The 20,722-nt window shown below is 43.4% G+C and overlaps 1 protein-coding gene across 2 annotated transcripts; it reads right to left on the reverse strand.

The window, feature by feature from the left end:
- Nucleotides 1–656: 656 nt before the first annotated feature.
- nepro (nucleolus and neural progenitor protein) lies at nt 657–13,032 on the reverse strand. Of its 2 annotated transcripts, none has more exons than XM_059964715.1 (9): nt 12,891–13,032; nt 6,812–6,966; nt 6,451–6,527; nt 6,235–6,375; nt 4,603–4,680; nt 4,104–4,489; nt 3,151–3,215; nt 2,802–3,046; nt 657–1,370 (listed from the first exon to the last, which is right to left on the reverse strand). In XM_059964715.1, the coding sequence occupies exons 1-9, from the start codon at nt 12,991–12,993 to the stop codon at nt 929–931; spliced, it is 1,692 nt and encodes a 563-aa protein (XP_059820698.1). In that variant the 5' UTR covers nt 12,994–13,032; the 3' UTR covers nt 657–928. The 2 variants fall into 2 exon arrangements, with proteins under 2 accessions (XP_059820698.1, XP_059820699.1); XM_059964716.1 differs by having other exon boundaries at nt 12,767–12,907.
- Nucleotides 13,033–20,722: the final 7,690 nt, after the last annotated feature.

Genomic DNA, 20,722 nt, shown 5'->3' on the forward strand with positions numbered 1-20,722 from the left:
TTAGAAAAATCAACTTAATATTAAAGGCTGTTCCATCAGCAACATTTAACCAAATGGGAGAGTAAAAAATTGGTAGCTGATTGCTTACTTTTATGTAATTATAAATTAATTTTATTTTGGTAATCACCCCATGAGAGAAAAAATAATAAAATTTTCAACTCGTGAAATTAATGAATACAGGGTAGAATGAAGGAAGGAATTAAGTCCTATGATGCTAATTTTAGTTTAAGTGACACCGCAAGCCTTCATACCAAACAGATAAGCAGGAATTTGATGTTAAGAGCTCATGGGAAAGCCTGTATTTACTCTAGTGCTGAAACAGATCTGTTCACTATCTGGGTAAATTGAAGCCATTCCCAGAAGCTCTGCACTTTGGATATTAACATTCGACAGGTACTACACTCTTGCATGTTAATATAATTATTAATGAAATAAATATTGTAGAGTATTAAAATCGAACTTAAATGTGTGGTTGAAAGTAAGATATAGTCTATTTTGTACTGACTTTTTGTTGTAATCTGATGGAAACCTTCCAAAATTCTCAATCTTGCAATTTAAAAAAAAATCTATACAAGTGAATTACAGGAAGCAACTGACAGAAGGTGTTTTCAGCAATTGTGAGGGACACAATCTAGGTCTTGAAGTACTGCAATATAAACTTATAACCACAGAATTCAGACGATGTAATTGACATTATTTTAATTCCTTCTTCATTGCAAACTCTCACTGAGAAGTTCTGGACGAGGAAACACTTCCACAGAAGCAAGTTTTATAGATTTCATAATATCCAGGCTTTTAGTAACAAGAACTGAATTATTATCATAATAATTATTTTTAAGTTCATTGCACAATGATGGCACTTCAAGGTTCGCTTCCCATATATTGTTTTGCCAGTCCTTTACAGAGGTTTTTAAACTTACAAAACAAACTATACTCCAATTGATGCAAAAATATCATCAATATCATCTTCATTTGTCACATTTGGAGAGCCCGATGCGTATGGCACATTCTTCAGTTTCTGATCCTGACCGAAGTCTCCAACGAATTCAGCAGCCGTATTTGTTCTAATACTCTGTCTCTTTACAGAAACTTGCCTATCACAATCAAAATGTGGTATTGCATGCAACTTTCTCCTCTTCTCTGTATTAACACTCAAGAATGAGGCTTTCGCTTTCAGCAAAGACTTCTGCCTCCTTAACTGTAATTTGCGCAACTTTAGCTGTCTCTTGTATTTTATCTTATACTTCTGAAGAAAGGTCATTCCACTCAGATGTTTTTTGAATACCTTGTCTGATTCAAAAGTTCTCTGGGACTTCTTGATGAGACATTTGCAGACAGAGGATTTTATGAAATTGATCTTCTTTGGAAAGCTGAAATATAAAGAGAAGCAAACAGTAGCAAAACATGACAAGTTACTTGCACCTCTGCCATAGGTCTGAATCCATTTGTCAGCCCAAGTTGAAATGCAATGAATTAGTCCTTCTGCCTGCACTCTGCAGTACTGTCTATAATTCTGCACAGAATTAAGACACATGTCTAGGTTGCAGATTGGAAAAGTAGAAGCTGGGTGAGGCAGAGAGAGGAGCTGTGGGATGGTGGGTGCTCTTACCAAGCACAAGTTATCAACTTCAGTCAGGTACTGCAAAAGCCAACTTTTAAAGCAAGTAGCTACCCATTTATTTTCAGACACTTTGTCCCACACCTTCATCCCAACTCCAGGGCAGCATAAAGAAATAATAATTGATTTCTGACTAACTGATCAAGTGACATTGGCCTATGGGGAAAAAAGGTGCTGAGCAAAATCTCTCCCTCTTGAAAACATTTCCAGGAGTTTCTAATTACTTAATATAGTTATAGAGCTAGAGCAAATAGATCCTTCAACCCACCAAATCCATTCATCACCCATTTATACCAATCCATTTTATTCACCAGATGCTACCACTCCCCACCACAGAGGTGATGTACAATACCAATCCCTGTGTCCCTGGGACATGGAAGGAAACTGAAACACTTGAAGGAAACTCACATGGTCAGAGGGAGAACATACAGCCTCCACGCAAACAACACCAGGGGTCAGGATTGACTTTAACTGTGAAGCTGCTGTTCTACTACCTGTGTAACTGTGCAACCCTATATTGTAAAGATATTTTACAATTCCAAGGACGAGGCAAATAACTGAGGAGAACATTGTCATGGCTCCTCATTAAAAATCAAACATCTTGCATGGTTCCCAGTTGGGGATTAAGTACCAAAATTCATAGGATTTACATTTATTTACTTAGAGATAGAGTGCAGAATAAATCCTTCCAGCCCTTCGAGCCGCACCACCTGACAATCCCTAATATAGCCCTACCTTATCACAGGGCAATTTAAAATGGCCTACAGACTGATACATCTTTGGACCGTGGGAGGAAACCAGAGGAGCTGGAGAAAACCTACGCCTTCCACGGGGAAGACTGGGGTAGTACTCCAAACTCCACACCCCAAGCTGTAATAGAGTCTCACTAACTGCTACACTACCATGGTGCCCGTCCCACTTCAGATAGCACTGGCTCAATTTTTTTGAAATTATTATTTTCATCTGCTACTTGGAAATACAAAAAACTATCCTCTGATTTACGCAAAGCACCAATTACAATCGATGTTATTTGACAGAAGCAACAAATGATTCAGCATTTTGTTCTTAAATGCAGGATAGCAAAACCACTGACAAGCAAATGCTGCAACTAAATGGTTGATCATCAAAATGCTATCAGAACAATTTTAGTACATCTCTAACTCTGCCCATTAGTTATACAGACCTGTAGCCAAGGGATTCCACCATTTTTAATTTGTGACATTTCAGATACTGATTTCCTAAATAGTAACTTTTGTGCTTCAGTTTTCTTTTCTTAAACCAAAGGAATATTGTTTTAAGCTCCCGACACAGTTTGCTTAAAGTCTGTGCTGCGGTAATCCTTTCCAAAAACTCAGTCAGTGGAACAAGTGGCTGCTCATTCCTCTTTGCTCTTCTGCAGCTAAATTCTCCCTCAGACTTCAGACTTTTCTGAAAACATAAAACATTTATGTTAAAGATGGTGTGAAATACCTACAGCAATATGCATACTTTTAATCAATCATTCTTACTGCAATTAAAAGAAACATACTGACCACAGCAAAGTTGTGCCTTTGAGCCTGCTGAAATGTCATCTTAAACCCAAATTGTCTGTCAGTTCCTTCAATATAAACAAAATAATTAGTTCAATTCCAATACAACTTGCATTTTTAAAAAATGTAGCACACCAGTTGTGGAAAACACCAGGACAGTATGAAATTCTGGCAAAGATTATCATTTAAATACGGAACCATACAGCACAGGAATAGACCCATTAACCCGAGATGTATATCAAAAACATGACGACAAATTACACTAACCCCTTCTGCCTGCACATGCTCTATACCCCTCCATTCCGTGCAGATTCACATGTCCACCTAAAACCTCTGAAATGCCAATAGCATATCTGCTTCCACCACCACCCCTAGCAGTATATTCCTGGTAGCTATCATTGTGTACAGACACACATCTCACATATCTCCTTTCCCACTCCACCTTAAAGCTACTCCATCTAGGATTTAATATTTCTTCCCTGGGAAAAAATTTCTGACTGTCCACGTTCTCTATGGCTTATAAGCTTCTACCGGGTCACCCTTCGACCCCTGACACTCCAGAGGAAACAACCCACCACTCATTATAGCTAATACCCTCTAATTCAGGCAGCATCCTGTTAAGCCTCTTCTGTACCCACAATGCCTCCACAATCTCCCTATAACGCAGAAACCAGAACTGCACACATTCTTATTAGACAAACAAAGCAATACAGTAACTAACTGTGACACAAGACAGACTGCAGATACTGGAAAAAGTTTGAGCAACACACACAAAATGCGGCAAGAACTCAGTTGGTCAGGCCATCTAAGAGGGAAGTGAAGGGTCCTGATGAAGGGTCTGAGTCCAAAACATGAACTGTTCATTTTGTTCCATAGATGCTGCTGGATTTCAGATTTCTCCAGCATTTTGTGTGTGTTGCAATATTTAACTGTCATAACATTATACAAAAGCTCACCAATTTTACAGAGTCTTTGACCCTGTACAGGAATGCCGATATCCAGAAACTGACTGGCGATTTTAGGGACGTGGTTGTAATTCATTTTATTTTCATCTAACGTTACACTTTGATCATCTGTCACCAATAAGGCTTCAGGTTCTGAAAACAACTCATCAAGTAAATTTGGCTTTCCCAAAGGTACTCCAGTGGTCTGAGAGAAAAAGCTTGGCATTTTAATTTGTATTCCTTTGATCGAGGAAAGACCAAGCCACTGCCTCAGGCTAACAGGGAAGGTAAAGTCCTTCACAAAAGGCAAATATTGAATTTTAGATACTTCATTTACTGCCACCAATAGTCTGTCATATAAAACATCCAGATATATTAGGATTCTTTTAAACAGGACCCTAGAAAGAAAAGCAAAACACAGCTGTAAAATACTATGAATCTTTCATTAAAAATATTTACCGAAATTTAATGACTACAAATAGGATTTCCACCAAATGAACTATTCACTTACCAGAGTCTGCTGAGAATTCCTGTCATAATCACATTTAGGACTATGTATCTTCCATAACGAAGAAATTGACCAGTCAAACTGCAATTTGTTACAATTAAGATAACCAACATTTGAAAATGTTTTGAATTAAGCATTAGATTAAGATCAAAGAATTCACTTCAATGGTAACTTCATGCCAGCTTTTATTAATACACACATTACTGTGTCTTGAAAATAAAAACTTAGCCACTAAAGTTTAAAATAAGCTTATATTTATGCTGAATAGGAGGTGGGCTAAAAGAGCCCTGGAGTGCTTAATCACAAACAAGAGAAAATTTGCAGTTGCTGGAAATCCAGGCACACACACAAAATGCTGGAGGAACTCAGCAGACCAGGCAGCTTCTATGCAAAAGAGGGAATAATTAACATTTTGGGCCGAAACCCTTCAGCAGGACTGGAGACAAAAAGTCCAGTCCTGCTGAAGGGTCTCGGCCCGAAACGTCCACTGTACTCTTTTCCATAGATGCTGTCTGGCCTGCTGACTTCCTCCAGCATTTTGCTTATGTTGCTTGGAGTACTCCAATCCAGAAATAGAAAACATAATAAAAGGGAATTTAGCACTTGGCAAGATGCTTGGATCATGCTGGGGAAATAAAAGTGAATACTTTCAATGAAAGGAAGATCAGAAGTCCAGATGGTGTTTATAAATCAAGCATCAAATCGTCTGGCTCACTGTTGAAGGAATCATGTGGAACTTGAGGATGGATTTACTGCCTCAATTTCCAACTTTAAACTTCTGTGCAATTATTAATGACATTGCCCCACTCTTCATCTTCAACTCTGCACTATTGGGAGGGGTCAAATATGTGGTGGAATATGAAGCGATCATCAGAGGAAAAGAAATTTTAAGGTTCAAGAAAAGCCTAGAATGCCCTGGGTGTCATTACCATATATGTATGATCCAATCGGCCCGCCTAGTGCTAAATTCCCCTCACATACGTTTTCCATTTCTGGATTTGAGTACTCCAAGGATACCCTAGCCCATCTTTAATTCACCATTAATATCAGCTTATTTTAAACTCTGCCCTCCATTTTCTATTAGAGTCTAAAATGAGTCTACTTTTCAGTCATCCACCCCATGTAATTCCCTCACTTTTAACCACATAGGCAAAAAGGATTTTTCAAACTTTCTTCCAAAATTTTCAGCCATTTCCTTACAAAATAAATTGAAGACGTATGATACATCACATGGCAGAGATGAATGTGGGATTTATATTCATGGCTGTCAGTCAAGTAGACAAGAATAACAAACAGGACCATATAAATGTTTCAAAGGGATTTCCAAATAGCTGTCAATTGGCTGCATACAAATCATGTCCAGAGGAATACAGCTTAATAACTTCAAAAGTAAGCTTAATAATTTCCAAAGTCCACAGTACATAATCAAATATCCTACAAGTGTTGATTTTTTTAAAAAATCTGTCAAACACACATACACACACATATAAATCAACTTCACATAACAGTACTTCTGATGAAGGTCAGTAATGGTGGCTTTATTATCAGCACCAATGCCACATCAATTTTCAGACTGGACACTATAGCACACGTAAGTAGTGGGGAATGGCAGGAAATTGTCATACTCAAGGATACAGAAATGCTTTGGAGCACATATCCATCAGCCGCAGTATCAGCTTACTACCTCCCAATACTTTCAGTGACATCCACTCCAGGACTGCCTGGTTGGGAACCTGCTTCGGGCGATTGCTTTCCAGCTTATGCTTTCTGGTGACTCTAAAAATGAAGATCAAAGTTACAAGATGCACTAATTAAAGAATGTGTATTTTTACATTTCCTTTCAAAGTTTACCTTGAACACGAGTTGATCAGACTTTGAACTGAATGATTAAGTTGCATTTTGTGAAGACGATTTACACATTGTTCAACCTATTGGGGCAGAGAAAAGTAAAATAACTTCATCAATTTAATGCTTTAATAGAAATAAATAAAATATGTTGATGTGTGGTTGAGAACTTTTGCTGCATAAATTTCAAGCCTGTATGTTGTGAATTGCTCCATCTTCTCCATCAGAGTAATAAACTATTTTTGAATGGTCTCTAAGAGTAAAATAGTACTCAGTATAATTTAGCTAATTTGGTGTAGTTTTTTTTTGCACTCCAGCAATCATGCACTCAATTGAGACTTACAAATTTCTCTACAAGGACACTAACCTGCTTTATGACAAGGTAAGACTTGTGCTGATGTAGCCTGTTATGGAAAGTATAAATCACAGAGCGCAGGACAAGAAGCTCCACTGTAAGGGATTTATCAGTTAATACTCTAATCGCATTTTCACAGGCAGAATGGAGATCAGTTATGAAGACATCTGAAACAACATAAAGTGCAATTATGTTACTCAATACATATGCATTTTAAATATTTTTAGCATTTGACTCCAACCATTATGAATGAACTCAAATGTCAGACAATCTACACCTGAGATCTTCTACTTAGGTATGACTTTCTACCAAATTCTCAAAAGGCAAGTCCTAAAGTAAGAGTGCTGAACTAGCACAATTACACTTCCTTTCACTACAAATAATCTTTAACAGCACCCACGCCATGCTTTGAATCACCACTGCAAAACAGAAACTACAATCAATATATAGGCACCATTTTAAAAACAGCAATTTTTTTTTTGTTTAAAGTGTACAGAGTTAGTACAAAGTTATAAAGATGTAATGCTGAAATAATTAAGAATTAATAAGAATTTAGTAGAATAATGAAAACACAATGTAAGTCATTGTGGCTTGATAGGGATGAACCCACACATCTATATTCTGGGGCTACCACTGACCACAAACTGAATCAGAGCTGCTAGTTAGGGATGTGGCTGCAAGATCACGTCAATCCTATGGCAAGTAACTCATCTCTTAATTCTGAATAGACTGTCCACCATAAGGCTCAAGTCTGAAGTTTGATGGAATACTCTACACTTGCTCAGCATCAACACTAGTCACAAGGCCCAACAACAGATGACATAGCAGTCTGTTTGATAGGCATCCCATCTACAAACATTCAATCTCTCCATCACTGATGCAAAGTAGCAGCACTTCATGGCTTCTATAGAATACAGGCAGTCCCCGGGTTACGAACGAGTTCCATTCCCGAGTCCGCCTTTAACTTGGATTTGTACGCAAGTCGGAACAAGTACATCCAGTATTATTTAGTGTCAGTCAAACACTTGTCTTACTATATAGTATATATTTAACCTTTCTATGCTTATAAAACACTTAAGAAACATATGTATTCCAATAACTAAACCACTGCGTTGCTTAGTAATAATTGTAGCTTTCATTGGGGCAGGGTCTTTCACTTGCTCCATTATTTTCACTTTATCCTTTAAAATTGTTCCGATCGTTGACCGACTGTGGCCTAACGCTTTTCCAATGACCAACGGCGTTTCACCTCTTTCCAAACACTATTATTTCCACTTTATTTTCAATCACGATCACTTCCCATCAACGGAACAGAAACACTGCAGGCAGCAGGTCCCAACCTCCGCTGGATCCTAAGGACCACTGCACTGAATTCCCTGGCTCCTAAAGTCCACCGCACTGAGACAGGTTAAATGGGACAAGTGGGGGCTGTGCTGGGTTTGGGTATTTGATCTTCCACAATATTCCGCGTGGGAATTTAAACTGGAGGTGGCAGTGTTTTTTTTTAATGAGGTCGAGTTGCAAACTCGACATCAACCCGGCATGGTACAGGAGTCACTGGATCAACATCAACCCAGCACGGGAACGGTCTGTCACTGGATTGAACTCAGGAACCTCTGTTCACGAGCCCGGCACTGATCTCACTGCACCACCAGCCAACCAGAACGGGGGGGGGAGGGGGGGGGAGGGAGAAGAGGGGTCAGGGTGAACCTCATTAAGAAAAATTTAAGCCAAAATACAAAGTTACACACTCAACACAGTGTCAATGGCAACGACTTAAAATGGTGGATGGCATCGCGATCCGATTCAAAATGGCAGTCAGCGTCGCAATCAGACTTAAAATGGTGGACGGCGTTCTCCTTCCTCGGTTTGTAAGTCAGACGTTCGTAACTCGGGGACTACCTGTACAGTGCAGCATCTCACCAGCACTCCTTGGTCAGGCCACATTCGGAAATATTGTGAACAATTTTGGGCCTCGTATTGGCCCTGGAAAGGGTGCAACTCAGGTTCACCAAATTGACACACACAAAATGCTGGTGGAACACGGCAGGCCAGGCAGCATCTATAAGGAGAAGCACTGTCGACATTTCGGGCCAAGACCCTTCGTCAGGACTAACTGAAAAGAAAGATAGTAAGAGATTTGAAAGTAGTGGGGGAGGGAGAAATGCAAAATGATAGGAGAAGACCGGAGGGGGTGGGATGAAGCTAAGAGCTGGAAAGGTGACTGGCGAAAGTGATACAGAGCTGGAGAAGGGAAAGGATCATGGGACGGGAGGCCTCGGGAGAAAGAGGGACGGGGAAGCACTAGAGGGAGATGGAGAACAGGCAGAGTGATGGTCAGAGAGAAAGAGAAACAAAGACAACTAAATATGTCAGGGATGGGGTAAGAAGGGGAGGAGGGGCATTAACAAAAATTAGAGAAGTCAATGTTCTTGCCATCAGGTTGGAGGCTACCCAGCCGGTATATAATGTGTTGTTCCTCCAACCTGAGGCTGGATTCATTTTGACAGTAGAGGAGGCCATGGATAGACATATCAGAATGGGAATGGGATGTCGAATTAAAATGTGTGGCCACTGGGAGATCCTGCTTTCTCTGGGGGACCAAGCATAGGTGTTCAGCGAAACTGTCTCCCAGTCTGCGTTGGGTCTCACCAATATATACCAGGAGCACCGGACACAGTATACCACACCAGCCGACTCACAGGTGAAGTGTCACCTCACCTGGAAGGACTGTCTGGGGCCCTGAATGGTGGTGAGGGAGGAAGTGTAAGGGCAGGTGTAGCACTTGTTCCTCTTACAAGGATAAGTGCCAGGAGGGAGATCGGTGGGAAGAGATGGGGGGACGAGTGGACAAGGGAGTCGTGTAGGGAGCGATCCCTGCGGAAAGCAGAAAGAGGGGAGGGAAAGATGTGCTTGGTAGTGGGATCCCATTGGAGGTGGCGGAAGTTACGGAGAATTATACGTTGGACCTGGAGGCTGGTGGGGTGGTAGGTGAGGGCAAGGGAAACCCTATCCCGAGTGGGATAGCAGGCGGATGGGGTGAGGGCAGGTGTGCGGGAAATGGGAGAGATACGCTTGAGAGCAGAGTTGATGGTAGAAGGGAAGCCCCTTTGTTTAAAAAAGGAAGACATCTCCTTCGTCCTGGAATGAAAAGTCTCATTCTGAGAGCAGATGCAGCAGAGACGGAGGAATTGTGAGAAGGGGATAGCATTTTTGCAAGAGACAGGGTGGGAAGAGGAATAGTCCAGGTAGCCACACATTTTAATTCCACATCCCATTCCCATTCTGATATGTCTATCCATGGCCTCTTCTACTGTCAAATCTCTTACTATCTTTCCTTTCGGTTAGTCCTGATGAAGTGTCTCGGCCCAAAACGTCAACACTACTTCTCCTTATAGATGCTGCCTGGCCTTCTGTGTTCCACCAGCATTTTGTGTGTGTTGTTGTTTGAATTTCCAGCATCTGCAGATTTCCTCGTGTTTCACCAGATTGACCCTGGGAATGAAAAGCTTAATGTACAAAGAGCATTTGATATATTTGGGCCTGTACTTGACAGAGCTTAAAAGAATGAGGGAGGATCTTAGGACCTTGTGAATCCTTTGTCACCAATCAGGAGGGGCGTTAGAACACCCTCTGTGAATTAGACTGCACACACAAAAATACCCACTCTCATCTTACAGTTATTCCACCATGACACGCAAGCCGTAATATTAACCAAGAGTCTGCAACAGAACCATTCACAGTGAAGGCCTGTGCCAAATCAAGCAGTATCATGCTAGTTTTCTCCATCTTTCTCATACAATGCAGAACTTCACCTCCCACAAACTTCCCAAAGGAGTGGAGACGATCTTTGGAACTAATGGGAAATGGCTCATCCTGCGGTCGGTACTCTCCACAACCACCGTCACTCAAACCTTGTTAGCCCACTTGCCCTATGCAGTGCTTGCATTTGCACATATTGGAAACTTCAGTTTCAAGACAATGTCAAATGAAGCATGGGAGAGGACATGCACAAGATTACTATCTTCCACCAACCTGCCCACATTGCCCTCAAACTATAAAAGTTCACAAGACCCAGGAAAAATGTGAACTACTCCCCATACTTCAGGAACCAGCTCTGGATGAAGGCAACACTGAAAGTGCTGAGTTTCTTCCTCAATGCATCAGAGTCTCTGGTCCTCTGAGGGAAAGAACACTGAAGGTCACAATCACAATTACAGACCACAAACTAAACCCATGATCTTCCAGGCAGTAGTGATCTACACTTTCAAATATGTTTTGTCACCTGGAGTGCCTACAACAGGTACACCGGAAAACTAGCACAACAGCACCTGTACAGAGCTCTCCAAATTCACTGCAAGGACAGGCAAACCGATGCCAGTGTCATCTCCTTGACACTGAGGCCTTAGTTACGATTAGTTGGCCATGCTGGGCAGACCATAATGTTCACATGCCAAACAAAATTCCTGAAGCTGATATTCCATTCTAAACTCCTCCATAAAACAATGCAACATTTCCACTGATTCCAGGGAACTGTTGGCCCATTACCACAGTCAACAGTTCCTAAATTGGCTTCACCTCATAGTGCCAGAATCCCTAACAGCAGAAGCAGAAGCAATTCATCCCAATCCCAAGGGACTGCCAAAGGTGGTACCTATTCATCAACATGCAGATTTTGTGTCAAAAGCCAAAACAGGCTGAGGATCCACAAATGTTGCCACACTTCCAAGTTCAATTGTCACTCAGGGATATCAATGAATACAGCCAAACAAAACACCATTCCTCTGGGGCCAAGTTGCAAAACACAGTAACAAGTCATAGACAGCACAAGGCACATATAAGATTGTAGTAAACATAGTCACACAAAAAAAAATATTATATAGCCCAAATCTCTGAGCGACACATTCTGGAGTTTGATGGCGTACAGATGTTGTTGGCAAGAACAAGCTCACAGCATTTGCAGACAAGCGCAATCCAAGTTGCCTTCCTCCACACAGTGAACACTAGAGAACAGCAGCATTGGGAGGGGGAGCTCCCAGACCAGCATGGATGCCACACCACACTGCCTGGGCCTAGTCCGCACAACAACAGAGGCCACACAGCCCCCCCCCCCACCCATGAACCAGTAAACCAAGTGAACTAGACTGGGAGTATTCTACATTACTAACGTCCAACAGGGTCTTGCGAACACAAGAAAAACATCCAAGACAATCACTCGCACCGTTTGTTAGAATGTGCACCGACTCCGCCGCTTTTCTGTAACAGGTAGCAACAAAGTCCAGCTCCTCGACTATCGAGCAACTTGCTGATGGGCCTGACCTGCAGTGCTTGGCATGCCCACAACTAAATAACCACAATTGTATGATTTTGCAATGAGAGAGGAAACAGGAGCACCCAGAGGAAACACACACGGTCACGGGGAGAATGTATAAACTCCTTACAGACAGCGATGGGAACTGAACCCTGATGGATGGATCGCTGATGCTGTAATGAACTGTGCTAAACGCTGCACCACACCATCCTCATAATTGGGCACAAAACATTTACATAATGTGGAGCATTCAAATTAGGAGATAAATCATTAAGAACCTTGAAAATAAACAGAAAATGTTTAAAATACTAATCGTATCATTTGAGAAGAGAGATTAACATTAACACAGATTCTGCAAATGCTGGAAATCCAGAGTAACACGCACAAAAAATGCTGGAGCTGCTGAAGACGGGTCTCAGCCTGAAACGTCGATTTTTCATTCCTTGCCATAGACACTGCCTGACCTGCTGCGTTTCTCCAGCATTGTGTGTGTTGCTTTGGATCTCCAGCAACTGCAGAATCTCTTGCGTTTATTAGTGTAGGTCACAAGATTTGATTTCGAAATAAAAACTGCTCATGTCTAGGTAAAATGCTATCATCGGAAATAAGGATGAAAACTCGGGAACTATGGGAGGGGGGTTGTCCCCATTTCCTACTTTTACTTAAGCGGCAGACTTCTACACTGCATTTTCCCTGGTAATTTTAAAGCTTCCCGGCTGTCGAAATAGAGGGCCTTTGTGTGGCTCCGGCTCCGGCTCTGGCTCAGCGATCCGCCCCTACCCAAGTCGGTGGCCGCCACGGTGAGGGAGGAAGATTCCGGGAACGGAATGTCCGCCCTGTTCCAAACCTCCGCCACGCTCCCGCTCCCGCTCCCGAGCGCCATCTTCCCTCGCAGGAAGCGCCCTCGCGCACGCGCGGCGCCTCGTCCAATCACAGCGCCGCAAGCAGAAAGGGGGCGGGCTCAAGGTGGGAGGCCGCAAGCGCGAAGCGGAAGGGCTGGTCAGCCCGGCCTCTCCGTCCCCTTCCCTCCATCGAAGGAAAGAATTTGGTCATCAGGCTGGAAGGGTTCTGTGTTGCTGGGGTTGATGCAGAATGGGTCTCTACATCCCTTTTGGGTTGCGCTATTTACCTCAGCCGTTTTCTCTGAAATGCGGCCGTGCCCATAGACCCCGGGTCCAAAAATATCAGCTGGGTACTCCAGTTCAACCCATTCCTGCAAAGGACGAGCCTGCCTTTGTGGCCACGGCCATTGTATTTAATTGGATCGTGTATTACCTACTGAAGTTGGTGCAGAAAGAGTGTCTTGACCACAAGTGGGTCAGTGGTCTACAGGAAATATGTTCTAGACTCTTGAGTAACACAGGATGGTAGATCTTACCTGATAGTTCTTGGGGCAGACTGTCAAAGCCATTTGGCAGAATGACTCATTACCAAAATCCTCAAACATTTGGATAATGAGGAGAACGTCTCTCCTACAACTTCCACGCACAGCCAGCATCTCAGCCCCACTGGATACTGCTTTTAAATAGCTGTGGCGCAGGAAATTATCTAATTCCTTTGTGAACTGTGTAGTTGGAATGAAGATGGTGGAAAGGGGCACAGTGATCTTGCAAATTCATTACACTAATTAACAGGCTCTTCCAGAGATACACTCAAGAGACAAAATTCTCTGCTTCTGAACATCTTCAATTCACATGTGTGTAGTCACTGGACAGACTAGTTGCCATATAAAGCCATGGTGCATCCAGACAGGATGCTTTCTATGTGCATTGATAAAAATGAGTAAGGTTTGACAGGATGTGAGGTTTCTTTAACCTCTTGAAGAAATGAAGGTGCTGGTGAGCTTTTTTGGCCATGGCTGGTCTAAGACAGGCTTTTGGTCACATTCAGTGTTAGGAACTTGAAGCTCTCAACCTCAGCACTTGATGAAGACAGAAACGTGTGCACTGTCACACCCTCCCCCCCCCCCCCCCCCCAACCCAGTCAACAATCTCTTTGCTGACATTGAGAAAAAGGTTGTTGTCATGACAACACACACGAAATGCTGGTGGAACACAGCAGGCCAGGCAGCATCTATAGGGAGAAGCACTGTCAACGTTTTGGGCCGAGACCCTTTGTCAGGACATTGTGTTTACTAAACTTTCTATCTCCTTCCTGTACTCTGACTCTTCATTGAGATACCGCCCACTATGGTGGTAACATCTGCAAAATTGCAGATGGAGTTAGAGCAGTATCTTGCCACGTAGTCCTGAATGTACTGGAAATTACATTAAAAATTGAACAATCTTCAACTAGAATAGGAGGGAAAGGACGCAGCCTCGTGAAGCATCTGTGTTGAACATAACCTTAGGGCAGGTTTTACTGCCTGCCCTTACTGATTGTGGTCTGCTGGTCAGGAAGTCCTGTATCAAGTTGCAAAAGGAGGAGTGGCATCCCAGGTTTAGGAGTTTGGAAATGAATTTGCTTGGAGTTATAGTATTGAAGACAGAGCTGTAGTTGATAAATGATAGTGTTACTGTCCAGCCTCCCAGGGTGACAGCGTCTGCCGTAGACCTGTTTCAGAGGAAGGCAAATTGTAATGGGTTGTGGTTTTCTGGGAGGCTGGTGTACTTTTCAAAACACTTCCATAATGGTGGATGTCAGAATCACTGGGCAATAGTCATTAAGGCACATTACCTTGTTTTTCTTAGGTCCTGGTCTTCCTAAAGCAGGTGGGAACCTCATATTGAAGCAGGAAGAGGTTTAAAAATGTCTGCAAATAACCCTATCAGCTAAACAGCGCAGAATCTAAAAACACAGACAGGGATGCCATCCAGGCCAGTTGTTTTCAAGGGGTTCACTCTCCAGAAGATTGGTCTTAAGTCGATAATGGTGACTGAGAGTTCAGGTGCTTTCAAAGCTGTTGATGTAGGTTCAAAATAAATTTATTATCAAAGTATGTATATGACACCATATACCACCCTGAGATTAATTGTCTTGCAGGAATTCATCAGTAATTAATTACACCTTCAAAAGTTTAAACACTTTTGCTAAGACAAACTGATTCACACAGATGGTCTAAAATCTTCTGACAAGAGAACCCAAATGCCCATGATTAGTGTTGCAAGGGCAGACTTTATGAATGCACAAATATCCCAACTGTTGATAGCTCAGCTATGCTTGTGACCATGTTTGATGTGTTATGTGACAGTATCAATCTAGTCTGCAAACCACCTTGAACTTGGTTACAATGGTGCAAGTAACTTAGCCCACAGTTGCCTGGTTTGATGCTGGCAAATTGACATAACCCCATTGTCTAAAGTCTGGTTGATCTTATGGTCACCACTTTGCAAACCATATCACTTAGTAGCCAACCTCTGCTCTGTGCTGAGCTCAGAAGACAGTACAGCTTGTTTGCAAAGATATCCTTTTACCTACAAACTGCTTATTGCTTGCTATTTACATTAAGAACTGGACTGGTTCCTGTTTGAATTAATATCTGCTATATTCACATATTTCCATAGCTCCCATAGCTCCTGACAATTCCTAACACTATCAAAAGAGGTTCCAAGTATACCAGATCTGATATTTCCGAGGACAAGACATTTGTTCTTCCTAGATTCAACTTAGATAATCACATCAGAATTTTTATTTGGAAGCTACTGAAAACTAATTTTAATTAATATGAATTATATATTCCTCCTTTTTTTCAACTGTAGCAGCTGATCTGATATTGAGAAAGCCAAATACTGTGGGCTTTGAAGATCTTGAGTAAGACAGGCAGCACCTGTGAAGAGCCAAACAAAGTTAACCTACCAGGTCTTTCATTTTATGCCACCTGACATATGTCCAGGTTTTGATTTGGAAAAAGAAGGCAGCAGGAGAGCACCTAAAGATTTCCAGTGGGAAGACATTTTGAGTTCTTGGGGGAAGAGAGAGGCCAGACTGCGCAGGCGCGTGATGTCAGCCAGTTGAGCACAAACAGTTTAAAAAGAAGACAGCCATATCCAGCAGCACACACAAAGTGCTGGTGGAACACAGCAGGCCAGGCAGCACCTATAAGGAGAAGCACTGTCAACGTTTCGGGCCGAGACCCTTCGTCAATCCTGACAAAGGGTCTCGGCCCGAAATTTCGACAGTGCTTCTCCTTATAGATGTTGCCTGGCCTGCTGTGTTCCACCAGCATTTTGTGTGTGTTGCTTGAATTTCCAGCATCTGCAAATTTCCTCGTGTTAGCCATATCCAGCGGGCAGCGAAGTGAGAGGCAGCAGAGTGTGAGTGCTTTGGCTCCACAGGCTTCGAAGGTAACGGGACGAGGTGAGGCAGTTGTTGATTGTGTAACCCCCTGGGTCGCCTCAGGCTCGCTCAGCTCGTTCTTGTCTAGGGGGAGCAGCCTTCAGCCCCGCCAAACTGGGTAATCAGCTGGTGTGGATGCTGTGTGATGTCCCCGCCTCGCCCAAAAACAGACAGTACACCATATGCGATTAAATGAGTACAATTTATAGTTACTATAACTAAGTGATTAATAACGATACAGTATATATGAAGAGAAAAAAAATAAAGAAAAGGCGCCAAACTTATCAAAGTCCAAACCACTTCGTGCACAATCGTTGGAGCTGAATTTCTGAAGTCTTCTGGCCACCATTCGATCCCCTCCGAACTCCTCGACTCTCCAAACAGCTCAGGACCCTCCGAGTGGTCAACCAAGCACATCTAGCTTCATCCCCCCCCCCCCCCCCCCGGAGAATCTCCCGGCCTCGGACCCCCCTTTGGGGTCCGATCCTCGCCCAGCTTAGAGCATTGCGTCCTCTCTCTTGACCCCCCTCGCGCCGATCTGCCCAAAAGCCCGTCAACAAAAGCTTACAGACTCAGAAGAAAGAACATTAATCCCCATTTGGTTTACAAAGGAATACCATTCTCGTTATCAGTAAATTAGCATTCCTGCTAGTTAACAAAAAGAAGAAACCCTCTTTACAATTGCAAAAGGAGGTGGTATGTGTGTGAGGCCAGTTTTCTGTGGTCAGTGTCAGATGTGGTAAGTCCTGGAGTCTCCCGGCATCCCGGACGGCCACATCTGCACCCGGTGCATCGAGATGCAACTCCTCAGGGACCATATTAGGGAACTGGAGCTGCAGCTCGATAACCTTTGTCTGGTCAGGGAGAGTGAGGAGGTGATAGAGAGGAGTTACAGGCAGGTGGTCACTCCGGGGCCACGGGGAACAGAGAAATGGGTCACAGTCAGGAGAGGGAAGGAGAAGAGGCAGGTACTAGAGAGTACCCCTGTGGCTGTACCCCTTGACAATAAGTACTCCCATTTGAGTACTGTTGGGGGGAGGACAGCCTACCTGGGGGAAGCGACAGTGGCCGTGCCCCTTCTGTGGCTCAGAAGGGTAGGGAAAGGAAGAGGAAGGCAGTATTGATAGGGGACTCTATAGTCTGAGGTTCAGACAGGCGATTCTGTGGACGCAGGAAAGAAACTCGGATTGTAGTTTAACTCCCAGGTGCCAGGGTCCAGGATGTTTCTGATCATGCCCAAGGTATCTTGCCGTCGAAGGGAGAACAGCCAGAGGTCATGGTACATATTGGTACCAATGACATAGGTAGGAAAAGTGAAGAGGTCCTGAAAGAAGACTACAAGGAGTTAGGAAGGAAGTTGAAAAGCAGGACCTCAAAGGTAGTAATCTCGGAATTACTGCCTGTACCACGCAACAGTGAGAATAAGAATAGAATGAGGTGGAGGATAAATGCATGGCTGAGGGATTGGAGCAGGGGGCAGGGATTCAGATTTCTGGATCATTGGGACCTCTTTTGGGGTGGGTGTGACCTGTACAAAAAGGATGGGTTGCATTTGAATCCCAGGGGGACCAATATCCTGGCAGGCAGGTTTGATAAAGCTATTGGGAAGGGTTTAAACTAGATTGGCAGGGTGGGTAGGAATCTGAATGTGAGTGCAGGGATTAAGGTAGAAGGACAAGGACATGATGCTAAGAGTTCTGAATTGATGCGGAAGGACAGGCAGGGGATAGAATGTAAGTTAAAGGGATGGAGATGTGTCTATTTCAAAGCTAGGAGTATTAGGAACAAGGAGGATGAACTTAGAGCTTGGATTAGTACGTGGAACTACAATGTTGTGGCCGTTACTGAAACTTGGTTGGAGGAAGGGCAAGATTGGATGATGCAGGTCCCAGGGTTCAGGTGTTTTAAAAGGAATAGGATGGGAGGTAGAAAAGGGGAGGGGGAGTGGCATTGCTGGTCAGGGATAGTATCACGGCTATAGAAAGGGAGGACGCTGCAGAAGGAGTGTCCATGGAGTCAGTCTGAGTTGAAGTCAGAAATAAGAAGGGATCAATCACTGTGCTGGGAGTAGTCTATAGTCCCCCAAATAGCCCTCGGGACACTGAGGAGCAGATAAGCAGGCAGATTTTAGAATGGTGCAGGAAATACAGGGTAGTAGTTATGGGTGATTTCAACTTCCCTCATATTGACTGGCACCTCCTGAGTGCAAGGGGGATAGATGGGGCCGAATTTGTCAGGAGTGTTCAACAAAGATTCCTGACACAGTATGTGGACCAGCCGACAAGAGGAGAAGCTATGCTGGATCTAGTTCTGGGTAATGAACCTGGTCAGGTGACAGACCTCTTGGTGGGGGAGCATTTTGGTGAGAGTGACCACAACTCCCTTAGCTTCAGCATAGCTATGGAAAGGGATGAAATCAAAGTGGTAAAGTGCTTAACTGCGGAAGGGCGAACTTTGAAGGGATGATGCAGGAACTAGCGAGAGTAAATTGGAAACAGATGTTCACAGGAGAAAGCACAGAAGTAATGTGGGAGAAGTTTAGGGACCACTTGAGCTGGGTTCAGGATAGGTTTGTCCCACTGAGGCAAGGAAAAAAATGGTAGGAAAAGGGAACCGTGGCTGACGAAATGTGAGGCAACTCGTCAAGAGGAAAAAGGAAGCATATGTTAGATATGATAAGCAGGAAGTAAGAGGGGCTTATGAGAAATATAGGGTAGCCAGGAAGGAGCTAAAGAAAGGACTTAGGAGAGCTCAAAGGGGACATGAGAAGGCCTTGGCATGTAGGATTAAGGAGAACCCCAAGGCGTTCTATGCGTATGTGAAGAATAGAAGGATGATGAGAATTAAGGTGGGACTGCTAAAGGATAAAGAGGGCAACATGTGCCTGGAAGCAGAGGAGGTTGGGGAGGTCCTAAATGAATACTTTGCTTCAGTATTCACAAGTGAAAATTATCTTGATCAGGATGAGGTCGAAGTAGAGCGGGCCTGTATGCTGGACAATGTGGAGATTAGGGAAGAAGTAGTGCTGGATCTTCTTAAAAACATTAAGATTGATAAAACCCCAGGGCCGGATATGATACACCCCAGGTTGTTATGGGAATTGAGAGAAGAGATCGCAGGAGCATTAGCTATGATCATTGAATCCTCTTTGGCTGCAGGGGAAGGGCTGGTGGACTGGAGAATGGCAAATGTAGTTCCCTTGTTTAAAAAAGATAGGGAGAAACCTGGGAACTATAGACTGGTGTGTCTTACGTCGGTGGTATGCAAACTACTGAAAAAGATTCTTAAGGATAGGATCTACGAGCATTTGGAGAAGTACAGTCTACTCACGAATAGTCAACATGGCTTTCTGAGGGGAAGATAGTGCCTCACAAGCCTGACTGAGTTTTTTTGAAGAGGTAACAAAAGAAATTGATGAGGGTACGGCAGTGGATGTGGTCTAGATGGACTTTAGCAAAGCATTTGACAAGGTCCCTCATGAGAGACTCATCCAGAAAGACATGAGGCATGGGATAAGTGGAACCTTGGCTGTTTGGATAAAACATTGGCTTAAAGGATGAAAGCAGAGGGTAGTTGTAGAAGGAAAGTATTCTGGCTGGAGGTCAGTGACTAGTGGAGTGCCGCAGGGATCTGTCCTGGGACCCCTGCTATTTGTGATTTTTATAAATGACCAGGATGTAGAGGTGGAAGGATGGGTGAGTAAGTTTGAGGATGACACGAAGATCAGAGGAGTTGTGGATGGAGCTGTAGTTTGTCGAAGGTTACAAGAGGATATAGACAGGCTGCACAGTTGGGCAGAAAAATGGCAGATGGAGTTCAATCCAGACAAGTGTGAGGTGATGCATTTTGGGAGGACAAACCAGAAGACTGAGTACAGGATTAATGGTCAGTTACTTAAGAGTGTGAATGAACAAAGGGACCTTGGGGTTCAAATCCATACATCCCTCAAGGTCGCTGCACAGGTTGATAGGGTAGTTAAGAAGGCCTATGGGATGCTAGGCTTCATTAACAGGGGGATTGAGTTCAAGAGTAGAGAGGTCATGTTGCAACTCTACAAATCTCTGGTGAGACCGCACTTACAGTATTGTGTTCAATTCTGGTCACCTCATTATAGGAAGGATGTGGAAGCTATGGAGAGGGTGCAGAGGAGATTTACCAGGATGTTGCCTGGATTGGAGAACAAGTCATATGAAGCAAGGTTAGCAGAGCTGGGACTTTTCTCTTTGGAGTGTAGAAGAATGAGAGGGGACTTGATAGAGGTCTACAAGATTATGAGAGGCTTAGATAGGGTGGATAGTCAGTACCTGGTTCCCAGGGCACCAATAGCAAACACCAGA

Source organism: Hypanus sabinus, chromosome 3, assembly GCF_030144855.1.
Source record: "Hypanus sabinus isolate sHypSab1 chromosome 3, sHypSab1.hap1, whole genome shotgun sequence".
Classification (NCBI taxonomy): domain Eukaryota; kingdom Metazoa; phylum Chordata; class Chondrichthyes; order Myliobatiformes; family Dasyatidae; genus Hypanus; species Hypanus sabinus.